The 25,555-nt window shown below is 37.0% G+C and overlaps 1 protein-coding gene across 4 annotated transcripts in view; it reads right to left on the bottom strand.

The window, feature by feature from the left end:
• The window catches only part of CSDE1 (cold shock domain containing E1), a 39,731-nt gene that overhangs the window by 2,549 nt on the left and 11,627 nt on the right, over positions 1-25,555 (bottom strand). Inside the window, exons 3-18 of one of the 4 annotated variants that reach the window (XM_025994626.2) lie at positions 22,479-22,625; positions 20,634-20,832; positions 19,465-19,574; positions 18,972-19,064; positions 18,255-18,352; positions 15,194-15,275; positions 14,348-14,476; positions 14,116-14,241; positions 13,257-13,469; positions 11,497-11,637; positions 11,248-11,412; positions 6,848-6,955; positions 6,070-6,245; positions 5,427-5,539; positions 3,698-3,817; positions 432-610 (exon numbers count right to left, since the gene is read on the bottom strand). In XM_025994626.2, the coding sequence (XP_025850411.1) occupies positions 432-610; positions 3,698-3,817; positions 5,427-5,539; positions 6,070-6,245; positions 6,848-6,955; positions 11,248-11,412; positions 11,497-11,637; positions 13,257-13,469; positions 14,116-14,241; positions 14,348-14,476; positions 15,194-15,275; positions 18,255-18,352; positions 18,972-19,064; positions 19,465-19,574; positions 20,634-20,832; positions 22,479-22,616 (2,190 nt within the window). In that variant the 5' untranslated portion in view covers positions 22,617-22,625. The remainder of the gene's footprint in view (positions 1-431; positions 611-3,697; positions 3,818-5,426; positions 5,540-6,069; positions 6,246-6,847; positions 6,956-11,247; positions 11,413-11,496; positions 11,638-13,256; positions 13,470-14,115; positions 14,242-14,347; positions 14,477-15,193; positions 15,276-18,254; positions 18,353-18,971; positions 19,065-19,464; positions 19,575-20,633; positions 20,833-22,478; positions 22,626-25,555) is intronic. The other 3 variants (XM_025994624.2, XM_072766814.1, XM_025994625.2) reach the window with 3 other exon arrangements.

The following is a 25,555-nucleotide window of genomic DNA, read 5'->3' as shown; positions in this document are numbered from 1 at the left end:
TGAAATCACTGCAAAAGAAACTCTGAGCTAAAGTAATACACAACATCTTTGTCTTTCTATTCTGAAAAATCTCACTCCCAATTTACTTTCCCTATCATGTAATGTTATCAATAGTACTTGTAACTTTCCTTTTAGCTCATATTGCCACTGTCTTTTCATTTTTTTTTTAATAAATTAATTTTTATTGGTCAATTTACCAACATACAGAAAAACACCCAGTGCTCATCCCGTCAAGTGCCACTGTCTTTTCAGATGGTTTTCTTCACATTTTTACAAGCTACCTCAAATCACTGAAAAGGGGTGGAATAGAAAATAAAAACCAAGTGAATATTGACAGTTCTCCTTTGGATGAAAAAATTTTTAAGTTTTGGGTAACATCTATACCAACTCCTAAAAGAATCAAGTTCAGGTCCAGAGATACTACCACTTACCTGGTCCTTCACACACTCCACTGTGGCTCTACGCAGGGGTGTGATGTTGTAGGCCATAGTCTGTGCATTCTGGCCCAGGACACACAACTGGAACTTGACACTCTCTCCTTTCTGTAGGCAATCCCCTTTGTTGGCCATTCCAACTATGCCAAATGGATAGACCTCACCTTTCATATCCCCTGTAAGGAGAAACAGGCACAAAGTCTAATATTTTACAACAGTTCTAATGCTGATGGTCCTAAGAAATTTATAAAGCTTCAATGAAATACTATCATTAAAACAAGTGAGAACTTGTAATACTACACTTGCTAATGAACAATTTTAAAATTTATTTTTTTTAGTAATCTGTATACCCAACATGGGGCTCAAATTCATGACCCTGAGAGATTAAGAGTTGCATGCTCTTCTGACTGAACTAGTAGCCAGGGACCCCTAATAAACAGTTTTAAGCCACAGTTATGAAATTAAAAATAATAGCACTCACAATCTTATTATCTAAATATTTGGACATTTTAAGCAGAACAGGTTGCTAACATGACCCACTGGATTATCTTCTTTTCCAGTTCACAATATGAGCCAACCAGTCCAAAATATTTTGACCCACACCTAACTGGGCACTAAACAAGTCAGGCATGGGCAAAATCAACGTAGGTGAATTCCTTTGGCATTCTACCTCTTTTCTTTGTCTGTGGCTCCCCCAAACCAACAGGTACTTTTCTCCTAGTTCAGAGCTCAGCACTTTTTCTTAAAAAAACAGTGAACACTTTAGGTTTGTAGGTCATCCTATTTCTGTCACAACTACTCAACTTTGCTGTCGTAGTGAGAAAGCAACCAAAGATAATATATAAAAGAATGGCTATGGCTGTTTCTAGAAAACTTTATTTATAGAAACAAGCCACCGTATTTTTTGTAGCACTCTTCCCTAGGGGCACCTGGGTGGCTCAGTCAGTTAAGTGTCGAACTCTTAATCTCAGCTCAAGTCTGGATCTCAGGGTCTTGAAGTTCAAGTCCTGATTGGGCTCCATGCTGGGTGTGGAGCCTACTTAAAAAAATAAATGAATAATGAAAAATTTAAAATTAAAAAAAGAAAGTTGGCTGGAAGTCAGCACAGGCTATGAATAAAAACTATGCCAAAGGTTCAGTGGCTTCTCAGTTCACCTGGATGGTGAAGCCACTGAATCAAAAAAAATTAAGAGGAAAAAACAGGTGGAAGTGGAAGCTTCAGAACTGAAAATGCTTTTAACAATTCTCTTCAGGATTATAGGGTAAGTGAAGGTTTTCTTGCCAAACATACAAGAACCACAAACTTTTAAGGAGATACTTCCAACAGATAGAGTCATGCAGGATTAGAAACACCTGGTCCGATGCAGTGTTAATACTAACTACCATTTATTAAAACTTTACAGATTCATATTTAATCGTTCCAGAATCTTCTTAGATTGAAGATATTATCCTCATTTCAAAAGATGAAGAAACTGAGCTAGGAGAGGTTTAAGTAATCTAAGATTATATAGCTAGGAAGTGGAAAAGCTGGTATTCAGGTCTAGGCCTACCCTACTTCAAAGACCATGGTCTTATATGGAGCTGTTGTATTCTTAAATAACAGCTGTTCTCACCAAAGTGGGAAAGTGTGACCTGTCTAGTCTCAAAAACCAAAGTGGGAGAGTGTGACCTGTCTAGTCTCAAAAACCTCTAGGCTTATATAGATTTAGATTATATAGATTATATAGGCTTATATAGATATAGATTTAGATATAGATTTCAGAAAAGTTTCCTTTTCCATAAGACCCTTGCTTTGGGCTGTATCCTAGAGCCAGTATTAAAGAATAAGTGGATTGGGGATTGGAACACAAACAGAAGTGGCATGTTACAGAGAAGGAAGAAGGGTAGTTCAGTATTGTAGGAGTTAGTTGCCCAGCTTCCATGGGCCTTTCAGGAGTATGGTGTTGTAATCATGGCATTGATCTAGAATATTAGGTTTGAAAAAGGCCAGGTTTGTATTGAGTGAATTTCTTTTTAACCACTGTGTGTTTAACCACCAGTGTTCGCAAAAGATGGAAAAGCAGAAAAAAGTTCATTTTAAATTAATATGAATTAGATCTGAATTACCAAAAGGGGTGATTAAAGGACTCATCTGCTGTAACATCTATTTCTCTTGGGAGTAGTGTGGGGGGCTAGGGAAGGGTGAGATGGAGTACCATGTAAAATAAACTCTTAAGAACATCATGTGGTAAAAGGAACATGTGAACAAGGTTTATTTCTTTCTTTCAAATGATCTGTTCTTCCTTATTTCATGCTCTTTGTGTCCTAAAGGACACAAGATTTATTCTCTTTATGAACCAAACTATTATCTTTGGTTGGAAATTCAAAACCTCTCATCAACCCCATCAGTATGATATAGTTCAACTATACTAATCACCCAGTGGTTCCTACTAGCATTCCTAATGCAAACTTATCTTATGTACAAAGTATTTTTTTTTTTTTAAGATTATTTGAGAGAGAGAGAGAGAGAGAGAGAGCACGCGCACACACACTAAGAGCCAGAAGGGGAAAAAGGGAGAGAGAAGCTCAAGCTTACTCCACACAGAGTTCAATTTCACGATCCTGAGATCATGACCTGAGCTGAAATAATGAGTGGGATGCTCAATCAACTGTGCCACCCGGGCACCCCAAAGTTGTCTTTTTGGTGCTAATTGGTGGTGGTGGTGGGGTTAGGGGTGGTACCAGAACTCAGGGAATTATTGAAGATGGGGAGAAAAAGGCAGAAAATGAAAAACAGAGAGAGCTCTGGCCCAGAGACAAGTAGTAGGATCCACATGGAACCCTAGCTATTAAGGAATAAATAAAGTACTTTTACAGAAAGGAAAAATGTTTATAGAAGTGAAAGCTGCTAGGAAAATTTGTTAATACTGATGTAAATAACCAGAGAATAATACAGGAAAACTATAAAGTTGTACGAAACACAGCCAATATGAGTATCTGCTTATCACACACTAGATGCCTATTAAGAGTGAGACTGTGTTTTCAGTGTATTTCAATATCATTCAGTTGCTCACCTTTCAGTCATCTGTTCACAACATAAACCCAGGCTATTCTAATTTCCAAAGCATATAAAAATAAAAGCCAGGGGATGGGAGGGTGAGGAAGAGCCACTTTTCCTTAATTTCAGTTTTTAACTGCAACAAACACCAACATGCTTAAAAATGTTCAAAGTACTCATGTGAAGGTACAAACAAATTTCCAAAATCTAACAGGGATGCTCTTACCTTCTTCCACAATCTCAATCATTCCTTGGTACTCAGTCTGTGTTGGATCAACACTCCTCAAGGGGCGAATGACTTTACCAGAGTAGATGGTGGGATCAGCTTCCTCAGTAATGCCATTCACTACCAAAAAACCCCACAAAAAACAAAAAACAAAAAAACATAAACCTCTTATTCAATAATTTTTAACTACTCCAGAGGAAAAAAAGCAAAGATCATCACAAGAAATGTTAATAGAGGGCTGACTGCTTGTCTGCTATTTGTGAAATTTTTCTAAACTACCATTAATAATAAATTATTCCTTAATTTGTTTAAGGAATTAGCAAGTATTTGTATTTGAAACATGTCTTGCTCTCTTCATGTTTTCCAGGTGACTAAATATTACTTTTAGCAGGGGCCTTCCTTGGTCTCTAAAACGGCAACCTCAACTCTTATATATACTTCTCTATATTTTAGTCTTAATAATATATTTTACTATCTTTCTAAACATACAATCATCTTACTTGCCTGTGAATGAGACAAACTAAAAAATAAACTTGACAAAGGCAGGATCTAATTTCTTAACGCTGTATCCCCAGTACCTAAAACACAGCATGCACTTAGATATTTACTGAACTGAAATGAATATTCTTGGCTGTCCTGTCTCTAGGTCTCACCAAGAGAAAGTATTATTTGGGGAGTTGAAGTGAAAGCCAAAGTTGCAGGTTTTATAAAAGTTAGAGATCATAAATAGCAATAATTTTCTGAAGTTCCCATTTTTTTAAAGATTTTATTTATTTATTCATGAGAGAGAGAGAGAGAGAGAGAGAGAGAGATGCAAAGGCATAGGTAGAGGGAGAAGCAGGCTCCACTCAAGGAAGCCCAATGTGGGACCTGATCCCCGGACCCAGGATCCTGCCCTCAGCCAAAGGCAGATGCTCAACTGCTGAGCCAGCCAGGCATCCCAAGTTCCCGATGCTTTTCATTCTTTTCCAAAATAGTCTCCTAGAGGAATGGATCTCTCTCCATCCCCATGGATATTACATCTTAGAGTTACTATTATTATTTTTTAAATATCTTATTTATTTACTCATGAGAGACATACACACACAGAGAGAGGCAGAGAGACATAGGCAGAGGGAGAAGCAGGCTCCATACAGGGAGCCTGACGTGGGACTCGATCCTGGGACTCCAGGATCATGCCTTAGGCCAAAGGCAGGCGGTAAACCGCTGAGCCACCCAGGGATCCCACATCTTAGAGTTATTTTTTAAGAAAGAGGTATCAGGGACACCTGGGTGGCTCAGCCGTTGAGTATCTACCTTTGACTCAGGGTGTGATCCCGGAGTCCTGGGATCAAGTCCCACATTGGGCTGCCTGCATGGAGCCTGCTTCTCCTCCCTCTGCCTATATCTCTGCCTCTGTGTCTCTCACGAATAAATAAAATCTTAAAAAAAGAGAGATATTAAATTGAAAATAAGCATAAAACAAATGACCTAAACCATCTATCTAGTTCTACTTCTCACACTTGAGTGTACATCATAATTATCTAAAGGATTTGTTAAGACAGATAGCCCATTCTGAGTTTAGTAGGTCTGGGGTGGGATCAGAGAACTTGTGGCCAGCTGATGCTGCTGGATCATACCTGGGGGATCTCCTAATCCAGAACAATTTGGTTTTCACTTCCTCTTGCATCCTACCCCGTATTTTCCACCAAAAGCAAAGACTGATTAAGTAAAAATCACAATTCATTACCTGAGTGTGTTTTATTCACTTTTTCTGCACTGACTTTGTTGCCTTTGCCTTTGGACAAGCTATACTCGACCATGTCCCCCAGTTCCAAGCTATCAACATCACCAGAGAACTCACTGGGAAGAAAGGAAACATTTGAATAAGAAATCACTACAGATAATAGTAGCAAATAAATTTTATTTCTTCTATAGTAACATTCATGGAGTGCTTACTTATGCTGGATACTGTTTTAAACACATTATAGGCACTGACTTATTTATTTCATCCTCAGAAACTATTCGTTTGGAGGTATGATTATCCCCAGCTTCAAGACAATGGAGCTAAGATACCAAGAGTTAGGTGGCAGAGACTGGATTTAAACGTGAATCACCTAAGAGCCTACACTCAACACCAAATCAATTGTACAACACTCTGTTGTATTCTTTCACTGAAACAGCAAAGTTCTTGTCCAATGTTCAAAGCAGGTACAGGCCGTTATCTTTTGGCCACATGTTCTCTATAGAAGTTTTGTTTACATATTGCCATAATTTTACTAACATGAGATGTGGATCAAAAAAATATGTTGATCACCTCATACTAAATGTTTTGGACTCCCAAACCAAACAACGAATGTTAAGGTATTAAGTTCCTACAAGGCATTCCTTACCTGTAATGGAAAAAGATTTCCTTATCATGATTGGCTGTTTCAATAAATCCAAAATTATCCTTCAGAGTTGCCACATAACCCAAGAGCCTCTTGGAATTGGAATTACGACCTAAAAGTCGCACACAAGTTGCAACCTGCTGGCCAGGCCTCTGTTTGTCACTAATACTAAATTCAACCTGTGAAATATAAGGATGCTCATTAATACCATGTCTTTTCCACACCAAGTGCCTTACCTCAGGACCTACAACTTCCCCAGACCATGCTTTGTACTCCAAATATCCTTTGTATTAAATATTCTGATGGAGTAGATTTTCATCAAAACTAACACTTCTAGGCCTCAACCCATTTTTCATAGGGGATTCAAGATTTGTTCTCCAGTGTGTATTTATTCCCAAATCTCAATTTCTCTAAAGCAGGGCTATCAGAAAACCAGACATAATAAGCATGAGAAAAATGCACATTATAAAATTTTTGGTGTGATTTTACTCTGATAATGTTTCAGTGGTTGTTTTAGTTTGTAATACTTTTATCTAAGTTAATTGATTTAGGCATATCTTAGTGCTTAAATACTAACTCCTTAAAAAGCTTTAATAAAGGATTTCCTAGACCCTGTTCTAATTCAATGAGCTGTTTTCAAATGGGAAGATGCTCCTGTATTAAACTCATAAGCACAAAATAATTTTAGCAAAACTTGGGTAAAATTAAAAACCACTGCGCAAAACTTATGATTAAGATGACAACCTTTAACCCTCCTCTCAAATAAGCAGAATTATCTTGCCTTATCTCCTATTTGAGGAGAAGCAGATCCTTCCACATCCTTGGCTTGAAAAGCAATAGTCAATTTCACCCCACAATCATCATACGCAATAACACCATCCTCAGCCTCCTAAAAAAAGAATACAATGAAAAGAATCAAGAACAAAAAGGCAATTAACAGCTACAATTTTTATAGACCCCTGAGCTAAGAACTGGCACAGCTATAGAAATATCCTATTCTGGGTGGCTCAGTGGTTGAGTGTCTGCCTTCAGCTCAGGGTGTGATCCCAGTGTTCTGGGATCGAGTCCTGCATCGGGCTCCCCATGGGGAGCCTGCTTCTCCCTCTCCCTATGTCTCTGCCTATGTCTCTCACAAATAAATAAATAAGGTCTTATAAAAAAAGAAACCCTATTCTAGGGTTCCCTAACAGTAACAGATTTTTCATATGAATAAAAGGTGGTCTTACCTCTATCTGCTGTTAATTTGGTCTTGTAGTCTCAAGAACCTAATCTTTTTGTTGAGGAGGGTAAGCTTATTGAAAATTTACCACACACTTACTCTATACTTTTCATAGCCAGTCAGAAACTAAACTGAGCATGTATTTTTAACAAAGTGGAAATTCTACAGGGCAAGAAGCTTTTATATCACCTATTTTGAATCTCCCATTGTGCTGTGCAGTGTTTTGTGTGAAACATATTTAACTAATAAATGAGAATTTACTTATTTTGCAAAAAAAAAAAAAACCCACCAAAACTAATTTTTAAGTTTATTTATACATGAGAGACAGAGAGGCAGACGGGCAGAGGGAGAAGCAGGCTCCCCTTAGGGAGCCTGATATGAGATTTGATCCCAGGATCACTGACCTGAGCTAAAGGCAGATGCTCAAATCACTGAGCCACCCAGGCACCCCCAATGAAGGAGAACTTAATTTTGATAGAATCTAGCACAGTTCAGAGAATGTGATATTCAAATAGGAGATTAAATTATGATACACCAAATGTTTCCATAGTAACACTTTAAAACATTTCTGAATACCAGAAAGATTAGCTCTTCAAAAGTCTAAGAAATTTCGGATATGCCACACAGGATCATAAACAGTGACACTGTACAGCAACTACATAAATCATACTGCCCCTATGGTTTTAAGTATCATTCCTCCCTCCCTCCCTCCCTCTTCTTTTCTTTCTTTCTTTTCTCTCTTTTCTCTCTTTCTCTCTCTCTCTCTCCTTCCTTCCTCCCTCCCTCCCTTCCTTCCTTCCTTTCGATTTTATTCACTTATTCATGAGAGACACACAGAGAGAGGAAGAGACACAGGCAGAGGGAGAAGCAGGCTCCATGCAAGGAGCCCGATGTGGGACTCGATCCTAGGACTCCAGGATTACGCCCTGGGCCGAAGGCAGGAGCCAAACTGCTGAGCCACCCAGGGATCCCTTACATATCATTCCTATGGGAATTACTGCCCACATCCCTAATCTAGCTAACTCCTTTTCTAAGCTCCAGAACACATTACCAATTATTAGTATTCAAAACCCGATTAATTTCTCTTACTATTCATATTCCTTGTACAACTGCTATGCAATCATACTGAACATTAAAACTATCAGATATTATTTTACTTTATATTATCAAATTTAATATTATGATAAAATAATCTCCAAAGTTACTCCTATCCCTATTAGGAAAGTCTTAGGAAGCTAAAATAAATTTGACCAAGGTTATATAGTCAGTACAAAATGCTAAGGATCTGACTTTGGTAAATGAAGAAGGAAGTCAGTGATTTCAGGTCTGACTCTACTGACACTCTTTGGCAAGTCAACCACACTCAAAATCTCAGCATTCAAATTTGCTCTCAACTCAGCCATTAACCTCAATATTCAGTCAACATCTGACAATGTACTACACACCAAGTATAGGAATAGAGATAAGGCAATACCTGCTTATGAAGAGCCCAGCTTAGCAAAAACAGATTCATTAACAAGTGTAACAAATTGTTATAAGTAAGCAATGACAGAAGGACTTACTAGAGTCCAGTGTTGGTGAAGAAAAGAACAATAGAAGGGCAGGAAAAATCTTATACAAAGGCTGTCTTGATCAAGTCAATTTTGCCACAGCCATTTGGAAAGCAGGGCATTCTAAGAGCTAAAAACCATTAAAAATAAGTCCCATTGGTTTTCTTCTGTTTATGATAATTGTCAACAGCAACACTTGTGAAATTCCTACTATGGGCCAGGCCCTGTGAGAGCTTTTTCAAAGAAATAGGAGACTATGATTTTTTCTTTTTTTCTTTTTTAGAGATTTTATTTGTTTCTTCATGAGAGAGACACAGAGAGAGGCAGAGACATAAGCAGAGAGAAGCAGGCTCTCTTCAGGGAACCTGATGTGGAACTCGATCCCAGGACCCCAGGATTATGACCTGAGCCAAAGGCAGACATTCAAGAACTGAGCCACACAGGTGTCTATGATTTTTTTGTTTAAAAACTTAGGCTTGGAGGTGATTTCCTAGGCTACAAAATAAATGGTAAACGAGAATATTCCACTCTTATCGGCTCCTAAATAGTTATTTCTAAAATTACCTTCTCTCTCATGCACCTTTCTCTTGCCTACATCCATGATCTGTTCCCCAGTTCAAGGACTACCTAAATTTCCTATCAGGCCTCTTCATCTTTTGTCTTTCTCCACCCCCATCTAGGGTTCATCTATTGCCGTTTCTTCCTAAAGTGCATACCAAATGCCACTTTCTAAAAGAAATCTGAGTACAGAATAATGTCTAAATTCTTTAGAAAAGTGGGACACCTGAGTGGCTCAGGGGTTGAGCATCTGCCTTTGGCTCAAGGTGGGATCCTGGGGACCCAGGATGGAGTCCTCCATCAGGCTCCCTGCATGGAGCCTGCTTCTCTCCCTCTGCCTGTGTCTGTCTCTCATGAATGAATATTTAAAATCTTTAAAAAAATAAATTTTTTAAAAATAAATTCTTCAGAGTAGCAATCAAACTTTCTCAATCTAGCTGTATCCTGATTTTTCATCCTTGTTTCCCCTACTCAACCCTACCAAAGAAAACCCTATCTTCCTATTTAACTACTTAGTGCTTTCTAAAGAAACCCTGAATTTTTCTCATCTGTACATCTATTCTGTGAGGAATGTCCTTTCCTCATTTATCTCTATTTATTTTTAAAGATTTTATTTATTTATTCGAGAGAGAGAGAGAGAGACAGAGAGAGAGAGGCAGAGACACAGGCAGAGGGAGAAGCAGGATCCATGCAGGGAGTCCGATATGAGACTTGATCTTGAGTTTCCAGGATCACACCCGGGGCTGAAGGCGGTGCTAAACCTCTGAGCCACCTGGGCTGCCCTATCTCTAACTATTTAAATGTCAGTGCCTTAGTGAAACCATCCCAGATCCCGACAGTCTAGAATTCATTTTCACCATAGCACTTTCACTGACCTTTCATGGAGACATTTTGTATTTTGTATGAATTACCTGCTTCTACGCAACTCTCAGTTTATTATTTACTTTTTTTTTTTTTTTTTTTTTTAAGATTCTATTTATTCATGAGAGACACTGAAAGAGGCAGAGACACAGGCAGAGGGAGAAGCAGAAGCAGGCTCCCCGTAGGAAGCCTGACGCGGGACTCAATCCTGGGTCTCCAGAATCACACCCCAGGTGGAAGGCGGCGCTAAACCACTGAGCCACCAGGGCTGCCCTCAGTTTATTATTTACTTGAGAGCAAAAACCATGTTAGACTAGACAGCTTTGTATTTCTATTCAGTGAACTATTCAATAAATGGAGTTAAAATGTGTGAATGGAATCTACTCAAATATGAAACTATTAAACTGCTTGGGAAGACAAGTACTACCATTTTAGATGAGCGGCTCTCAACTAGGGGTGATTTGGGAATGCCTGGCAGTATATGGTAACACTTTTAGCTGTCACAAAGGGGTCTCTTTGTGACACATATTGGTCTCTAGTGGGTAAAGACTAGGGATGCTACCAAACATTCAACAATGCACAGAATGGCCACCACCTCCACATAAAAGTCAATAATGCTGGGGTTAAAAATCCTTTTAGTTTAGTTCACCACTGTTAATATTACAGAGAATTTCAAGAGAGACATTACTCAACTCCATTATTGTGTGGACAGTAGCTTCCTTGAAGCAGAAGACAAAGTGCTACATATATCAGGGGCGCCTGGGTGGCTCATTTGGGTAAGTGTCCAACTCTTGATTTCAGCTCAGGCCATGATCTCAGGGTCTTGAGGTTGAGCCCCCATCAGGTTCCATGCTCAACGCAGAGTCTGCTTCTCTCTCCTTCCCTCTCCCCCTCAGCCCCTCCCCCTGTTCATGTGTGCATCTCTTTCTAAAATAAATAAATCTTAAAAAAAAAAAAAACCTACGTAAATCATTTTGATCATGTAAAACTTACCTTTTCTTTGCCTTTATTTGGGCTAGTGGTTTTAGGATTGGAGAAAGTGGCTTCTTTTTCAACAGTGCCCAGAAAACGATGATCTGAATGGGAGTGAAATGAAACCGTGCCCTTGGGAAGTTTTTTAATCCTAATAGCATGATTTCTTTGGGCAGAGAGCATATCCTACAAATGATAAACAAAAGTAACTTTAAACTGAAAAAGGAAGTACCAAGAAACCATCCCATTCTTTTCTCAAAAAGTACTCACAGGAACCACAGTAAACTCTACTTCATCTGCAATATGGAGCTGGTTCCCATCCAGAATTTCACTGAAGTGGAAGAACATACGAGCATCGCGATCCACACACTTGATGAAACCAAAACCATCTCTCATGGCAGCAATTACACCCTGAAATCCAGATAATATTTTCACTGACTGTGAAGTTTGCCAAGAAAACAACACTCAACTATGGAAGCATCAAGTTGAATTCACTAGGAATTGTTTAATGACCCAAATTCTGTATCTACATTTTAATTTGTCCATTTAAATACAAACTCATGCTTTCAGTCTTTCAGTAAGTCAACCTCTGAGCAATTGTGTGAGATGCTGCTTCTTGGTCCAGGATGCACAAAAAAATTTATCTCACTTGAATGTAAACACATGCATACAATGTATTCCTTTTAATTCAAAAATCTGTGAATTTGGTATTATCCTGTTTTACAAAATGAGGAAATCAAGGCTGAGAGAGGTTAAGCAGTTTGTCCAAAGCACACAGTTTAATTAAGTGGTAGAATGATTCCAAATAAGGCCTAAGCTTTATCACAACATCCAGAAATTTTAAAAATCTATACACATACTTCACATACTTCCAAAGTCAACTAAAGGCAACTTTATAGTCTCTTACCTCAAAATTTTTTTGTGAGTTTAGGCACAAGAAAGGCTTAATTTAAGATTTAGGTCTCAAGAATAAAATATAGGAAATCCTTTCCTAATTTTTTTCTCCCTTCTTACTAATTATCAGCTTTGTGAGGGCATTATATACAGAGTTAATTGGCACATCGCAGGTACTCAAATGTTTACTGAAATAATTATTATCAACCTACCAATGACTTATATATATTGCATATTTATTTACATTATCAATGATAACTATGCCATAACCAGTTTTGAACACAGTATAAATAATATTTTGACCTTTAATCCTTGCTAAATCTTAACGGCAGCCAAGCAACTCAACAATGTAGTGCATACCGTCAAGCAAAATAGATCCTACCTGAGAAGTTTTAAAAAATAATCATTCATTTGATTCTCAAGATTTTTAAAGTAGAAGTGTCAAACAAAAGCGAAGTCGCAAGAAACTTAAAATTTTCATTAAAAAAAAAATTTTTTTTTCATTAAAATGTACAGTTCCACTGCCAGCACTGAGATACATCACACGTTATAATTCCCAGCAGAATTAACTATAAATTATAAATTACATCTAAGAAAGTTAATTTATGAAAACCAAGCTTGTAAAACATGTTTGGGAAATATTCTGGTATATGTTATTCCTGGACTTATATCCACTAAAAACAATTTGCAAAGTCCTGCTGTAAAAACCAAAAAAAAACCCCAAAAACAAAAAACAAAAGTACTCAAAAAGTAAAACCTATTTGTTTTATCTAGTGTTTATTAAACATCTTATGGAACAGTTTGGGAAAATCTACTTACTATAATGAGACATTTGAATTTTCTGTCTCCCTATTTAAGATCCAGAGAATCACTGGCTCTCCAAGATCTTAGAACTCATCCTGTACACATTTTCTTTTCTAAAAATTTTTCACATCTATTCCCAGCTGATTGCCAGAGTCAGATATCAAACCCAGACTGACTCAAAGATCTGTGTTCTTAATCACTTAACAGGGTAATTGCCCAATGTCATTTGGGCAATTACCTTAAAGACTTCTCAGTAGAACATTACAAATTTGATTATAACACTCACCCCAAACTGAATACAAGGTAAGTATCTAATCAGATCCAACACTCACCATCTCTCTGGCTTCATTAGTGAACTGAAATGTGTTTGACAGAACTTCTATGTTGGTTGCTCGTTCTAATTTGTCACGTCGGTCTGTTGAAATATTAAACCTAACATGGTCGCCTTCCAGCAGGGTAACCTTGGATTTTGTATCTTTGTCTCCAAAGGGAAGTTCTTTAGGAATCACAAAATCAACTTTGATGCGTCCTGGCAATGGGTCATTCTGATGAGAAGGAAAAACTATTTTAGCTGGAGATTTCTCATCCTTCCTAGTTCTAAGTCAAACAAGAAGAACACACAGCAAACCCATGTTATTTATAATAAACAGTTCCCTACAGGGAAAAAAAGATGTTGATAACATAAGTCCAATTTGAAAGCTTTGTGTTCTATGGTCATAGGATACAACCATAAAATCACAATACTGCAGTAAAGATCCTGCACTCTGACAGAGATATTTTATTTAAGGAAAAGAACTTCAAGTCTTTTTTATGTTTCACATTTCTTTAGCAATGAGATACATTAGTCTCCTCTCCTCACCTTACTTCAGACACAAATGAAATAAATGAGGGTGGGGGATGGTGGAGGCGGGGGGGGGGGGGGGGGTTAGGAGAACCCCAATAACACACACCCAAACTTGTTTCCCCCCAATTTTAGCCAGGATTTTTGTTCCTTTCTCCTTATCACCCAGTAAAAAAGAAAACATATTCATGGATACATTAATCATTGGTTTCTCATTTAGTTTAATTACATATATCAAGAAATATTCAATTGTTCCACCACTGTAAGATTACACTAATTAAGTAAAATTTCTGTATACCAAATTATTCTACTACTGATGAGACAAATTTCTCCTGAAAAAGACTACTTACCTGGTTTTTACTGGGTACTTTTGGGATTACTTTGGTTACAGTTCCTTCAAAATGTTCAATGCTGATATCTTCAAAAATGACTGTTCCTTGAGGCAACAGTCTCACATCTGTTGCAACTTCTTTCCCCTAAATCAGAAGGGGGAGGAATTATGTAATTTTAAGTGTTTCCGAAAAATGTAATTCATTTTGATCTTAAAAGAAGGCCAAAAATCAAATTAGTCAACCATCTTACATTTCTGTCCTTGATTGTGAATTCCACGTCATCTCCAGGCTGTAAGGTTTCTAAGTCACCCTTAAATTCACTATAGTGAAAGAATATCTCTTTTACAATATCACCTCTTTCAATAAAGCCAAATGCCTCCTAAAGAAAAATAAGCAAAACCCAAAAAATAATAGGAACATTAGGTACTAATTCAGTGTACATGTTTATGATCACAATTTGCAATCAATTAAAAGTCTTTTCATAAAATTATAGTGTACCAGAAACAATATATTTGATTAGCTCTAATACTAACAGTATAAATTACATGGCCCATTTTAAAGGACATAATGAATTAGTAACCAAGGTATTTTAAGAAATTACTTTTGATGTTAACAGTGAAATATATGTATTTTTAAATTTATTCATGAGAGACACACAGAGAAGAGCAGAAACACAAGCAGAGGGAGAAGCAGGCTCCACGCAGGGAGCCTGATGCGGGACTTGATCCCGGGTCTCCAGGATCAGGCCCTGGGCCAAAGGCGGCGCCAAACCGCTAGGCCACCAGGGCTGCCCTGTTTGTTTGTTTGTTTTAATAAAGATTTATTTGTGAGAGACACATAGAGAGGGGGCAGACACACAGGTTTCCCTGCGGGGAGCCTGATGTGGGACTCGACCCCAGAACTCCAGGATCAAAACCCAAGCCAAAGGCAGACACTCAACCACTGCCACCCAGGCATCCCAACAGTGAAATATTTTTAAAGGGAAGACAATGACTAAAAAACAAACAAACAAACAAACACCACGATTGGGTATGAAGTATAGACTAAAAGTAGTCAAAGCAAAAACCTCAAGTTTCTCGTATTTGAGGACACTTACCTTCATGGCACAAACTACTCCCTGACAGCGAGCTTGTTTCTTTTTCAACAGCATAATGTTACGAGCACTTACAGCACCAGTACTAGAAAGGAATAATTGGGTAGGGAAGGGAGGGAGGGGATTCAAAGAGGGGTGAAAAATGCATTGGTTTGGTTAGATATGATGAATCTAGAGAAACAATAACTAGTTTTCTGAGGCCTGAAGAATTTTACGTCAACATGAAGAGCAAATGTAGTTTATGGCACATGATCCGTTTCTTATGGCTTCATATGCATAGCCTTCTAAACTGGGTGCACACACATCATTTTTCTCTTATACTCTTAAAGGAGTATCATGGACACTCTAAGCTTTTTCTATTCCAACAGAAGAAATAAAGTCACAAGCTGAATGCAACCAAAGATGGGGAATCTCAAGTTTCAGGAAGGTCATTTCTTGGGTAAACATTTGAGTAGGTATTATATGCTGCAAAACCCCCCAAAAAAACCAACCAAACAAAAAACCCTGGGGATACAGAGATGGTCCCTGTTTTCTTTTTTTCTTTTTCCTTTTTTTTTTTTTTTGGGTCCCTGTTTTCAATGAGTGCTATATTTAGTAGCTATCCCATCAATTATTTTCGACTAAACAGACATAAAAGAAAGTTGAGTAAATGCAGTGATTAAAGGAGAAATTTGCTACACGTTATAAAATGACATTCAACTTCACTGAAAACCAGGTAGGCACTATATGTCATCCTATCCTCATCTGTGAGAAGCAATGTAAATCTGACTTCATTTTATATATTTATTTTTAAAAAAGATTTATTTATTATTGAGAGAGAGAGAGAGAGAGAGAGAGAGAGAGAGAGAGAGAGAGAGGGGCAGAGACACAGGCAGAGGGAGAAGCAGGCTCCATGCAGAGCCTGACGCAGGACTCGATCCCGGGTCTCCAGGATCACGCCCTGGGCTGAAGGCAGCGCTAAACTTGAGCCACTAGGGCTGCCCTGACTTCATTTTAAAGATGGTGCAGACTGTTGGTGTAATTGTTTTAAGAAAAACTGCAGACTAAGCAATTACTTCCCTTAATTTTTCATGGACAAACTGTAGCCCAATTGTGCTTTTTACTTCAAAAATTTAGGAGAATTATGAAGATGCTGGAAAAATTCTACTTGCCTTCGTAACCTACTATAGTGAAAGACTTTAGAGACAGAATGGGGCTCAAATGTCTGCTACTTCAAGGATGCATAACTTTAGGCAACTCACTTTATGAGAACATACTTTAATTTTACAAACTAAAAGATGTCAGGTAAAGCTGTTCTCAGGATTAACAACTATACATAAAGTATTTAATGCAACTGCTTGGCACACACAGGAACTAAATAAAGGTCAAATAAAGCACTTTCACTGGCTCCACTTTTATTATTTAAAGATTTTATTTATTTATTCATGAGAGACACACACACACACACAGAGGCAGAGACTCAGGTAGAGGAAGAAGCAGGCTCCATGCAGGGAACCAGATGTGGGACTCGATCCAGAACTCCAGGATCATGCCCTGGGCCGAAGGCAGGGACTCGATCCCAGGGACTCCAGGATCACGCCCCTGGCTCCACTTTTAAATTCAAGCCCTATCTGCTCATTTCTTGAGATCAGATTGAGGCCTTTAGACTAGAACTATTAGTATATCCGCCAACTCAATCCAATTCCTTTTATTTTTTTAGATATTTATTTATTTTAGAAAGAGAATAAGAGCAAGAGAGAGAGCCTGTGGGGTAGAGTAAGAGGGAGAGGAGCCGGTTCCCCGATGAGCACACAGGCTGACATGGAGACTGATGTGACGCCCCCAAAACTCTGAGATCACGACCTGAGATGAAATCAAGAGTCTGACACTTAACCGATTGAGCCACACAGGTGCCTCTCAATCTGATTCCTTAAAATGAAGACTATAAAGTCTTACAAGAGGTAAGGTTCAGGGCTAATAATTCTGCACATGCTCTTGGGACTCTGCTTTCTCTGCTGTCAAAGGTGCATTCCTAGCATTTTTCCAACTTCCTACTATTAACTTCCTTCTGTACTTGTATAAAAATAATTATCCCTAGGTTTTCTTAACTATACTTTCCTTAAACTGCTTATGCTGATGAATTTGACAGCTGTTACATCCTATTACTAGCTTGTTTCAGACTTATACATACAACTACATGTTCAGTATCTTCATCTAGACATACCCAGACACCTCAAATTCAAAATGCCAAAGTAAAGAGAATTATTTTTCCACACTTAATACTTTCTTAATATTAAGAATATCTTCTTAGTCTGGTTAATAGTATCACCATCTGCCCAGTAGCCAGAGAAGTAGCATTTGGGACTCCCCTGTTATTAATTCCAACATACACCTCTACCTAATCAATCACAAAACTTGGTATTATCTTTTCAGTGTAGCTTGACTTCTCCACCTGAACAGCCCTGACCTAACCACATTAGCATATTAGACCCTCATCTTGCATATTAACTCTCATGTCACTGCCTCTAGAGTACCCCCTCTCCAAAAGTCTACCATCTCCACCACTTCCAGTGATCTACACTGATCACACCTCCAACCCTGCTCCTATCTCCCATTTAAAATCTTTCAGAGTCCTTAGGGACTAGGGGATAAAGTTCAAACTTCATCTTCCTATGATCCAGTCAATAATTCAATCAATTCAAACTTATAGCCATTTCCTCAAAATGATACTTCTACTTAGAATGCTTCCAACCGCTCAGTCTCCCCAGTGACTTTAAATACCTTCTCTCTAGCACTGCTTTTACAAAACCTTTACTGACTTCTAGAACAGCTCCTTGAAAGCTCTGACCATATTTTAATTATATTCCTATTTTTGACATCCATACAGTGCCCAGCATAGAACAGACTCTCAAATGCTTAGCAAATGAAGTTTAAAAGATCATGAAAATATCATGAAAATTATCCAGATTCACAAGTTAGGTTTTTTTTTTGTTTTTTTTTTTTTAATTCACTTCAAATTTCTTACTGGAGGGGGTGGACAAAAGAAACCAAACCCTCCCATCTTAGGTGGAAAAAGAGAACTTACTGTTTATTGTTATCAATTACAAAGTTTATTTTATCTCCAGTTTCCAGCTGAACATTCCCTTCGACATCTTCGGGGGTATAAGTCAGATAAAACACTTCCTGTGAATTAATAAGTTGTTATTACTATATTGGCAGGATGCATGTTCTCTGTATACTGTGATTTACTTCATTAAGTACCTCTTAAACTGGCATTTTAAGCCAAATTTCTTAAAAATGCCTTATTAACAAATACATCATTTTATTCATATAAACACACACTTCCCCTCCATGATGCTGATGACTTCTGCGAGTCCACAGCTGAGCAGCAATCCAACTTCAAAAAGCTTACACACGTGGAAGCATTTGCCCAGAGACTGTAGTTACATTTCAAAAAAACCAATTTTTATGTAAGGCATTCCAAACAAAAAAGATGGAGTTAGTGCTTAAAAAGAACCAGAAAAAAGATCCCCTCCCACACCCCCAAAAAAAGTGAGTAAAAAGAACATTTTACCTTAATGTTCTAACTAAGGTCACACTTGGGCAAGCTAAGACACTTGGAAGTTCTAAGGATTTTTTCTTTTTAAAGTTTTTGATTATGCTGCACTCAAAGCCTCTTAGAAACCAAATTTAAAACTGAATTTATTAACTGCAGCTTACGTTTTCGATTTTGAATTTTAAAGTACGCTTATAGATCACATGGTGGATCAGGCAAAGGTTTAAGAAAAATACACAAGTTTACCCCATTACGTTCGTAGCATACACTCCCTGTTGGACTCTGACCCGGGGCAGCTGGAGATTTACTCTCTAAGTTGTGAGGAACAGCGCACACAACCTACCAGTCAAAAAAAAAAAAATTTCCATTGCTAATCATTTCAGGAGCAGCACTGTGCAATATTAACTGAATTTTAATATCCTCTATACTATACATAGGGATGCATTTTAATATGATCCACAAGAGGATGTCATGCTGCCAAGTTTCAAACTTACAGTACATAAATCGACTGTAAGTACAGACTTAGGGTTATATGTAAAAACCCAAATTGAGTCTTGACCATATTTTATTTCAGGTCAAGAAATGCCAGTGCTTCTGATAAAATCTTAAAATAATAATCTTTATATACTACAACTCTCTTGCGTGCAAACTGAGGAGATGGGGAGAATCTTCCTTTTCTAATGTGAAAGATATGCAAATGCAGGGCCCTAAGAAAACACAAAGCATCAAAGCCACTAACTTGTCCATTCATTCGTTCTTCAGGGAGGATTTCTGGTTTTATCTTCACCAGTTTAACAGCAATGGGTTTCCCAGTCCGCCGGTCAGATGATACTTCGAATTCAACATCATCTAAAATAAAGTATTGTATTTGTTGGACTAGTTTTGACAAAATGGTATCTCACTTTCAAGCCAAACAATGTAGTATTTGAATTGCTTTAGACCAGTGATTTCTCAAAGTGTGGTTCTTCGACCAGCAGCGGCGGCAGCGGCAGCAGCAACAGCAGCATCACCCGGGAGCTTAGCAGAAATGCAAATTCCTGGGCCCCACTCCAGAACCTATTCAAAGACAAACTCTAGGTACCAGGTACAGCACTTTGTTTAAACAAGCCTTCCAGGTTATTCTGATACATACTAATGCTTCAGAACCACTGCTTTAGAGTGAGATAGGAATATCTTAGTCTTAACTTTCATAGCATTTACATATACTGCAAATGAAGCAATATAATGATCATGACTTCTGGCAAGTTTTTTTTTATCTTAAAAAGCTTAAAAATCTTCTCTGTATCTCAGTTTCCTCATGCACAAAATAAGGACTAACCAAAATGCTCTTGTGGGATTTAGAGTATTTCGTATGCCAAATACTCATGTTAAATATTGTTCTGACTTTTCCCCCAAAGATATTCTAAAAAACAAACACTGAGAGCTTATAATTTCAGTCTTCTACTAAGCCACACATTTTCACATGCAAAAATGATTTTGATGGTGTCTGCCAAGATGAATAGTCCATCTGGTGATATTCAAATTTTTTTTTTTTTTTTTTAAGGTACTAACCAAAAATGCTACCCGGTAAAATAGTCAAAGCTAACATTATCAAAGTTTAATATTTTCATTGGCTTAAAATCAAATATATAACTAAAGTCATGAATATAGGGGAAAATAATTAGATCTTACAAGTATCTATTTAAAAAGTATTTTTAAAAATATTCAAATTATCTTTAAGTCAATGAGTCTTTCACCAACCAAGAAGACCCCACCACAATAGAAACAGGATTCTGCTAATTTATGGAAACACACTTCTGTAATTGGGACAATTTAAAGACCAAAACTATGACACTGTCATGAGCAAGTTGATACAGAAGAGAAATGTGTCATTAATTACTTTAAAAAGGATAATCAATTACAGATTACCTCCTACTTTTAAGTCCTGCAGGTTGCCATTATACTGTGAACAGTGGAAGAAAAGTCTAGCTTGACGTTCTGAACACTGAATAAATCCGTAAGAGGTTAGCAGTTTTTCAATAACCCCAGTTTCACGCAGTGCTGCTGAAGTACCATTAGGGTACCCATTGTGTCCATTGTTATGGAGAAGGTTTGGATCAAAGCTCATCTGTTTTAAAAAGAAAAAGAACTTAATAGATGTTCAGATCTGTACATCTCCATAGCATACTAAATCTGCTGAACAAATCATTAAAAGTTTTAATGTAAAAGGGCAAAACAACAAAACAACTCAAAAAAGTAAAGAAGTTTATGGGCTTTTATTACTGAAATATTAATTTAGCTAATAAAACATTTCAGAAGACATAGTAATTCCATTTATTTTAGGGAACTGCCCCAATTTATGATAGAATTTTCACTTACCAGCAAATAGGATTTCTGGAATTTAGTGTTAAGGTAAAGCAACCACATAAGCAAAAACTGCTTTTATGTTAACTTTAAATTGCTAAAACAATAATTTTAGAACAAAGGTAATTGATATTCAAGGGATGGCAACCCAAACTACTAGAATACTTAAGAAACTAAGATTTATGATTTTGAAACTTAAATAGAAACCTTAATATTATCTGGTAAGCCATGCATCCTAAGCCAATTATTTAAATTAGTAGAAGAAAACAAAAGAAACTTTGTATGCAACACTTATTTCAAACTAGAAAATATCAGAGTAATGTATACTTAGATTCTTCAATGAAAGACAACAAAAGTGAGCTGTAAAACAGGATTTTTCTAAGACAAAATTCCAAGACAAAAGCTCTTCAAATCTAAAAATTTTTAATCATTTCACAAGTATACTGAAAGAAATCTTTTCATCTATTTCAGATGCTGATGAAATCTCTAAATACTGCCATTTGCTTCTATGATCATATAAAGCAAAAGAAAACAACCTTTAGTGAAAAGAACTATTTAAACACAATGCAGTGGAGCCTGTTTATATCATCAAATACTGTCTATCACATTGGATATTTCATTTTGCCTTATTTGAGTAAAATTATAAAAACAAATTATTAACGTAAGTGATGAATACAAAAGGAAAAATCCCTAGCAAAGTTTAGGTGTGCAACTGATTTATTATGACAGCAACATATCCGCTCTCTATCAGTTTTAGACCCTTTCATTAAAAATTTGACTTATTAAACATTTTAAGTGTGATGTTGGACGTTAATATAAATACTTTCATCAGGAAAAAAAAACGAATGACTAAAATTCTGGAACTATAAACTCAAGTATGAGTAAACAGTGTATGGGATGGCCAAATCATGCAAATCAAAGCCATCGTTCTGAACACTGAATATACTTACATAGTATACTTACAAAGCCCATGAGAAAGTAATATTATCCTCATTTTACCCATGAGGTAACAGACACAAAGGTTAAATGACTTGCTAAAGTCAAATGGTAGAGGATTCAAACTAGGAAGGCCTATCTACAATCTGAGCTCTAAACTAGGGCTTCTCAAACTTCAACTACCTGGCAATCTGGTTAAAATACGAAATACTGATGTTAGTAGGGGCAGGAGTTTGAGATTCCCCACTTCTAACAAGCTCCCAAGGGGATACCAATGCTTTAGGTTCTCAGACACACTTTGAGTAGCAAGACCCTAAACGATTAAACTTATCTTTCCTGACTGAAGGTGAAGGAAATGGCAAAGGACGTTAGAAAGTGAGTTTGCAGGTTATTTCAACCAAAATGAGTGGTCCTCCTAAATCATGCTCTTAACACAAAGCAAAATAAGCTGGGATGACTGTTTTCCTGACTTACAGATCTCTGATACGTAGGGGTCCTCTTTTGTTTTTTAGTCCCAGATGAGGTAGAAGATGAAGATAAAGGTAAAGAAAGTGAAGGAGGGGCTGCAGGAGGGGGATGAGGATCTGATGATACAGTAAAAACGTTCTCCATCTCAAACAGCTGTGATAACATAGCACAATGTTTATAACTATGATCAAGAACAATTTAGCACACACTTGACAATCAACTTTATCTTTTCGGATTTACCAGGTTACTTTAACAAAAATATAATTCATTCAATCAGATTTCTATTGATGAAAGAAATTATTGTGTTAACATTAAAAGGTCAAGATGAAATACATTTTTTAAAAATCTTTTCACAATTCCTAATCCACAACATTGACAATTTTTTAAATGCCATAAAAATTCTCTGGTGGTTGCTACAGTGACACAATTCAGCCCAATTTCTTCTCAACATCTCACAATTTAACAAAGAATCCAATATTCTCAATTACCTGTCTTCCTAGAGTATACCCAAGGTAATCCAATGGGGGTGTGAGAAGAAAATATTACAACTGTATTCATTTTGCCCAGAGATAAAAAAATTTATCTTTTATAAATATTACCAGGCACTTCCAAGAGAGTACTCACTGAATTGGTGAGATCATATCACATATCACACACACTACTTGGGTGTTGTGAGGAAGGGTGAAGAACTCCACAAGAGGCTGACAAGTGAAAGCCTCACTCATTTACTTTCAGCATATTACAACTGGTATTTGCCCAATTAAGTGGACATACAGATTTAGCTAGTTTAGCTAAATTGCCCTAACAAACAGGCAAATGACTGAAGAATCTGAGATAGAAAATAATGCTAATAAGGCAAGCACATGCAAAGAAAATGAATGGACCAGACACTTCTAATCCTAGTACTAGTTCTTTGACCTCCAATCTTAACATAAAACGACCATTTAGTAAGATCTCAACAAGTCTGCCAAAATGTTAATATCAAGACTATGATACAGACTGACACTAGGAAAAATAAAACACACTACATGTGTATATACTGTTCCTCAGACAATAATTCATGATGGCATAAAGTTTTTAAACACTTAAAAAACTAAGCATTTAGGAACACCTGGTTCCCACCTGGGTGACTCAGCGGTTTGGCACCTGGATGCATGATCCTGGACTCCCAGGACTGAGTCCCACATCAGGCTCCCTGCACTGAGCCTGCTTCTCCCTCTGCCTATGTCTCTGCCTCTCTCTGTGTCTCTCTCATAAATAAATAAAATCTTTTAAAAAACAAAAACAAAAAACTAAGCATTTAGATATAGTATTTTTAAGTGAAAGTGGAAAGTTTCTGCACTGTTAACAGGTAAACTTTTATAATATTGCTTGTATAATATTGCTTATTTCATCTTTATTTGTATCACTAGATTTTACAACACAAATAAGTATAATCCCGATTTCCAAGTACATACACATGTACACATTGTACATGCTGTTAGATTTACTAACAATTTGATCAAATTAATTTGAATACTATTCTAGGTCTAAGATGTATCTTGGATCATGACTTTCAAGCTGGGCTTCTCTCTTATTTGGATGACAGTTCTAATTACCATACAGGTAAGAACACAATACTGTGATTTATAACAGGCCATGAAGTCACACAGAATCTCAAGTCTCCAAGTCCTACCATACATTCCTGCAGGCACAAGGAAAGACTCTTGTTTTTCTAAGGGAAAAGGAGACAGAATTACAAGGAATTAGAGCTATCCTTTCCTTCTAAGATTAAATGGTTTCCCAACAAAGGTTCTGGAACTTAGGTTGTATTGCTCTCTAGTCTCACTTCACCTCTAACTGAACATCAAAACACAACTGAAAAAGGGCATTTCCTTTCTCCTAGCATCTTTGCTGATTGATGTTTCTTTCTCTAGCCTTTATCCATTTGGGGTTCTTCTTTTCTTTAAGGAAAAACCTATTACTCAAGCAATTTCAGATAAAACAATAGGTTAACAACCTTCCCTTCAAAGAATTCCTCACAATTCAGGCTAGACTACATTTCTATGGTACTGTAAAATTTTCTTAACCAGTACCACTAAAACTTTAAAGAAGCACCACTAAACAAATGAAAGTTCATTTAAAAAGCACCATTAGAAAAAAAAAAATAAAAAGCACCATCAGGGCAGCCCCAGTGGCCCAGCGGTTTGGTGCTGCCTTTGGCCTGGGGTGTGATCCTAGAGACCCAGGATCGAGTCCTATGTCAGGCTCCCTGCATGGAGCCTGCTTCGACCGCTGCCTGTCTCTCTCTCTCTCAATCTCTGTCATGAATAAATAAATGAAATCTATAAATAAATAAATAGCACCATCAATTACATAAAAGTGTAACTCCACTGGAAAAAGTAGAAGGCTCAACAGACGCTTCTTTATAAAAAAATTAAGATGCACATATACACACAAAAAAGGGTGGAAGGGAAAGGATTAGTATATAAACGTTATTTGGCTTTTTTTTTAATAGGGGAAAAAAATCCATTTATTTGCTCACCTTAGCATACAAATATATATTCAAGATAGAGTTAAATACTCCAACAAATAACAAATAAAAATCTATTGATAAAATTTTTGGAAGACTTTCTAAATTTGAAATAAAAAAACTGCAAAGGATCAGTATTTGATTATATGAAAAGTACAAGCTTTTATATTCAAACTTAAGGAAAATTAATACAAATACCTCAGTGTATTATTAAAGAAATTTAAGTAAATCAGTAAGAACTCCTTAATGGTTGCCCCTTTCCATATTTTGCGTTCTGCAATTTGTTATCCCCTTTCCCCCAACAGCAGTCTGGAAGCAGGTGATTCCTCCTGACATATCCTCAGAAGGCCAACAGCAGCCTCACACTACATCACTATTTGTATGTCATTCATTCTTTCATCTCATCATGTAGGCACCTTACTTTCTTACAAGAGCAAGTACAGTACAATACGACATTCTGAGACACAGTCACATAACTTTTATTATTGCTCTATATTAATCTTACTGTAACTAATTTATTTTAAACTTTATCACATGTATGAAGGTATAGGAAAAAATACAGTCTATACAG

Source organism: Vulpes vulpes, chromosome 8 (genome assembly GCF_048418805.1).
Source record: "Vulpes vulpes isolate BD-2025 chromosome 8, VulVul3, whole genome shotgun sequence".
NCBI lineage: Eukaryota > Metazoa > Chordata > Mammalia > Carnivora > Canidae > Vulpes > Vulpes vulpes.
Note: the sequence above shows the minus strand (reverse complement) of the source record. Positions and strands in the feature narration are given on the sequence as shown.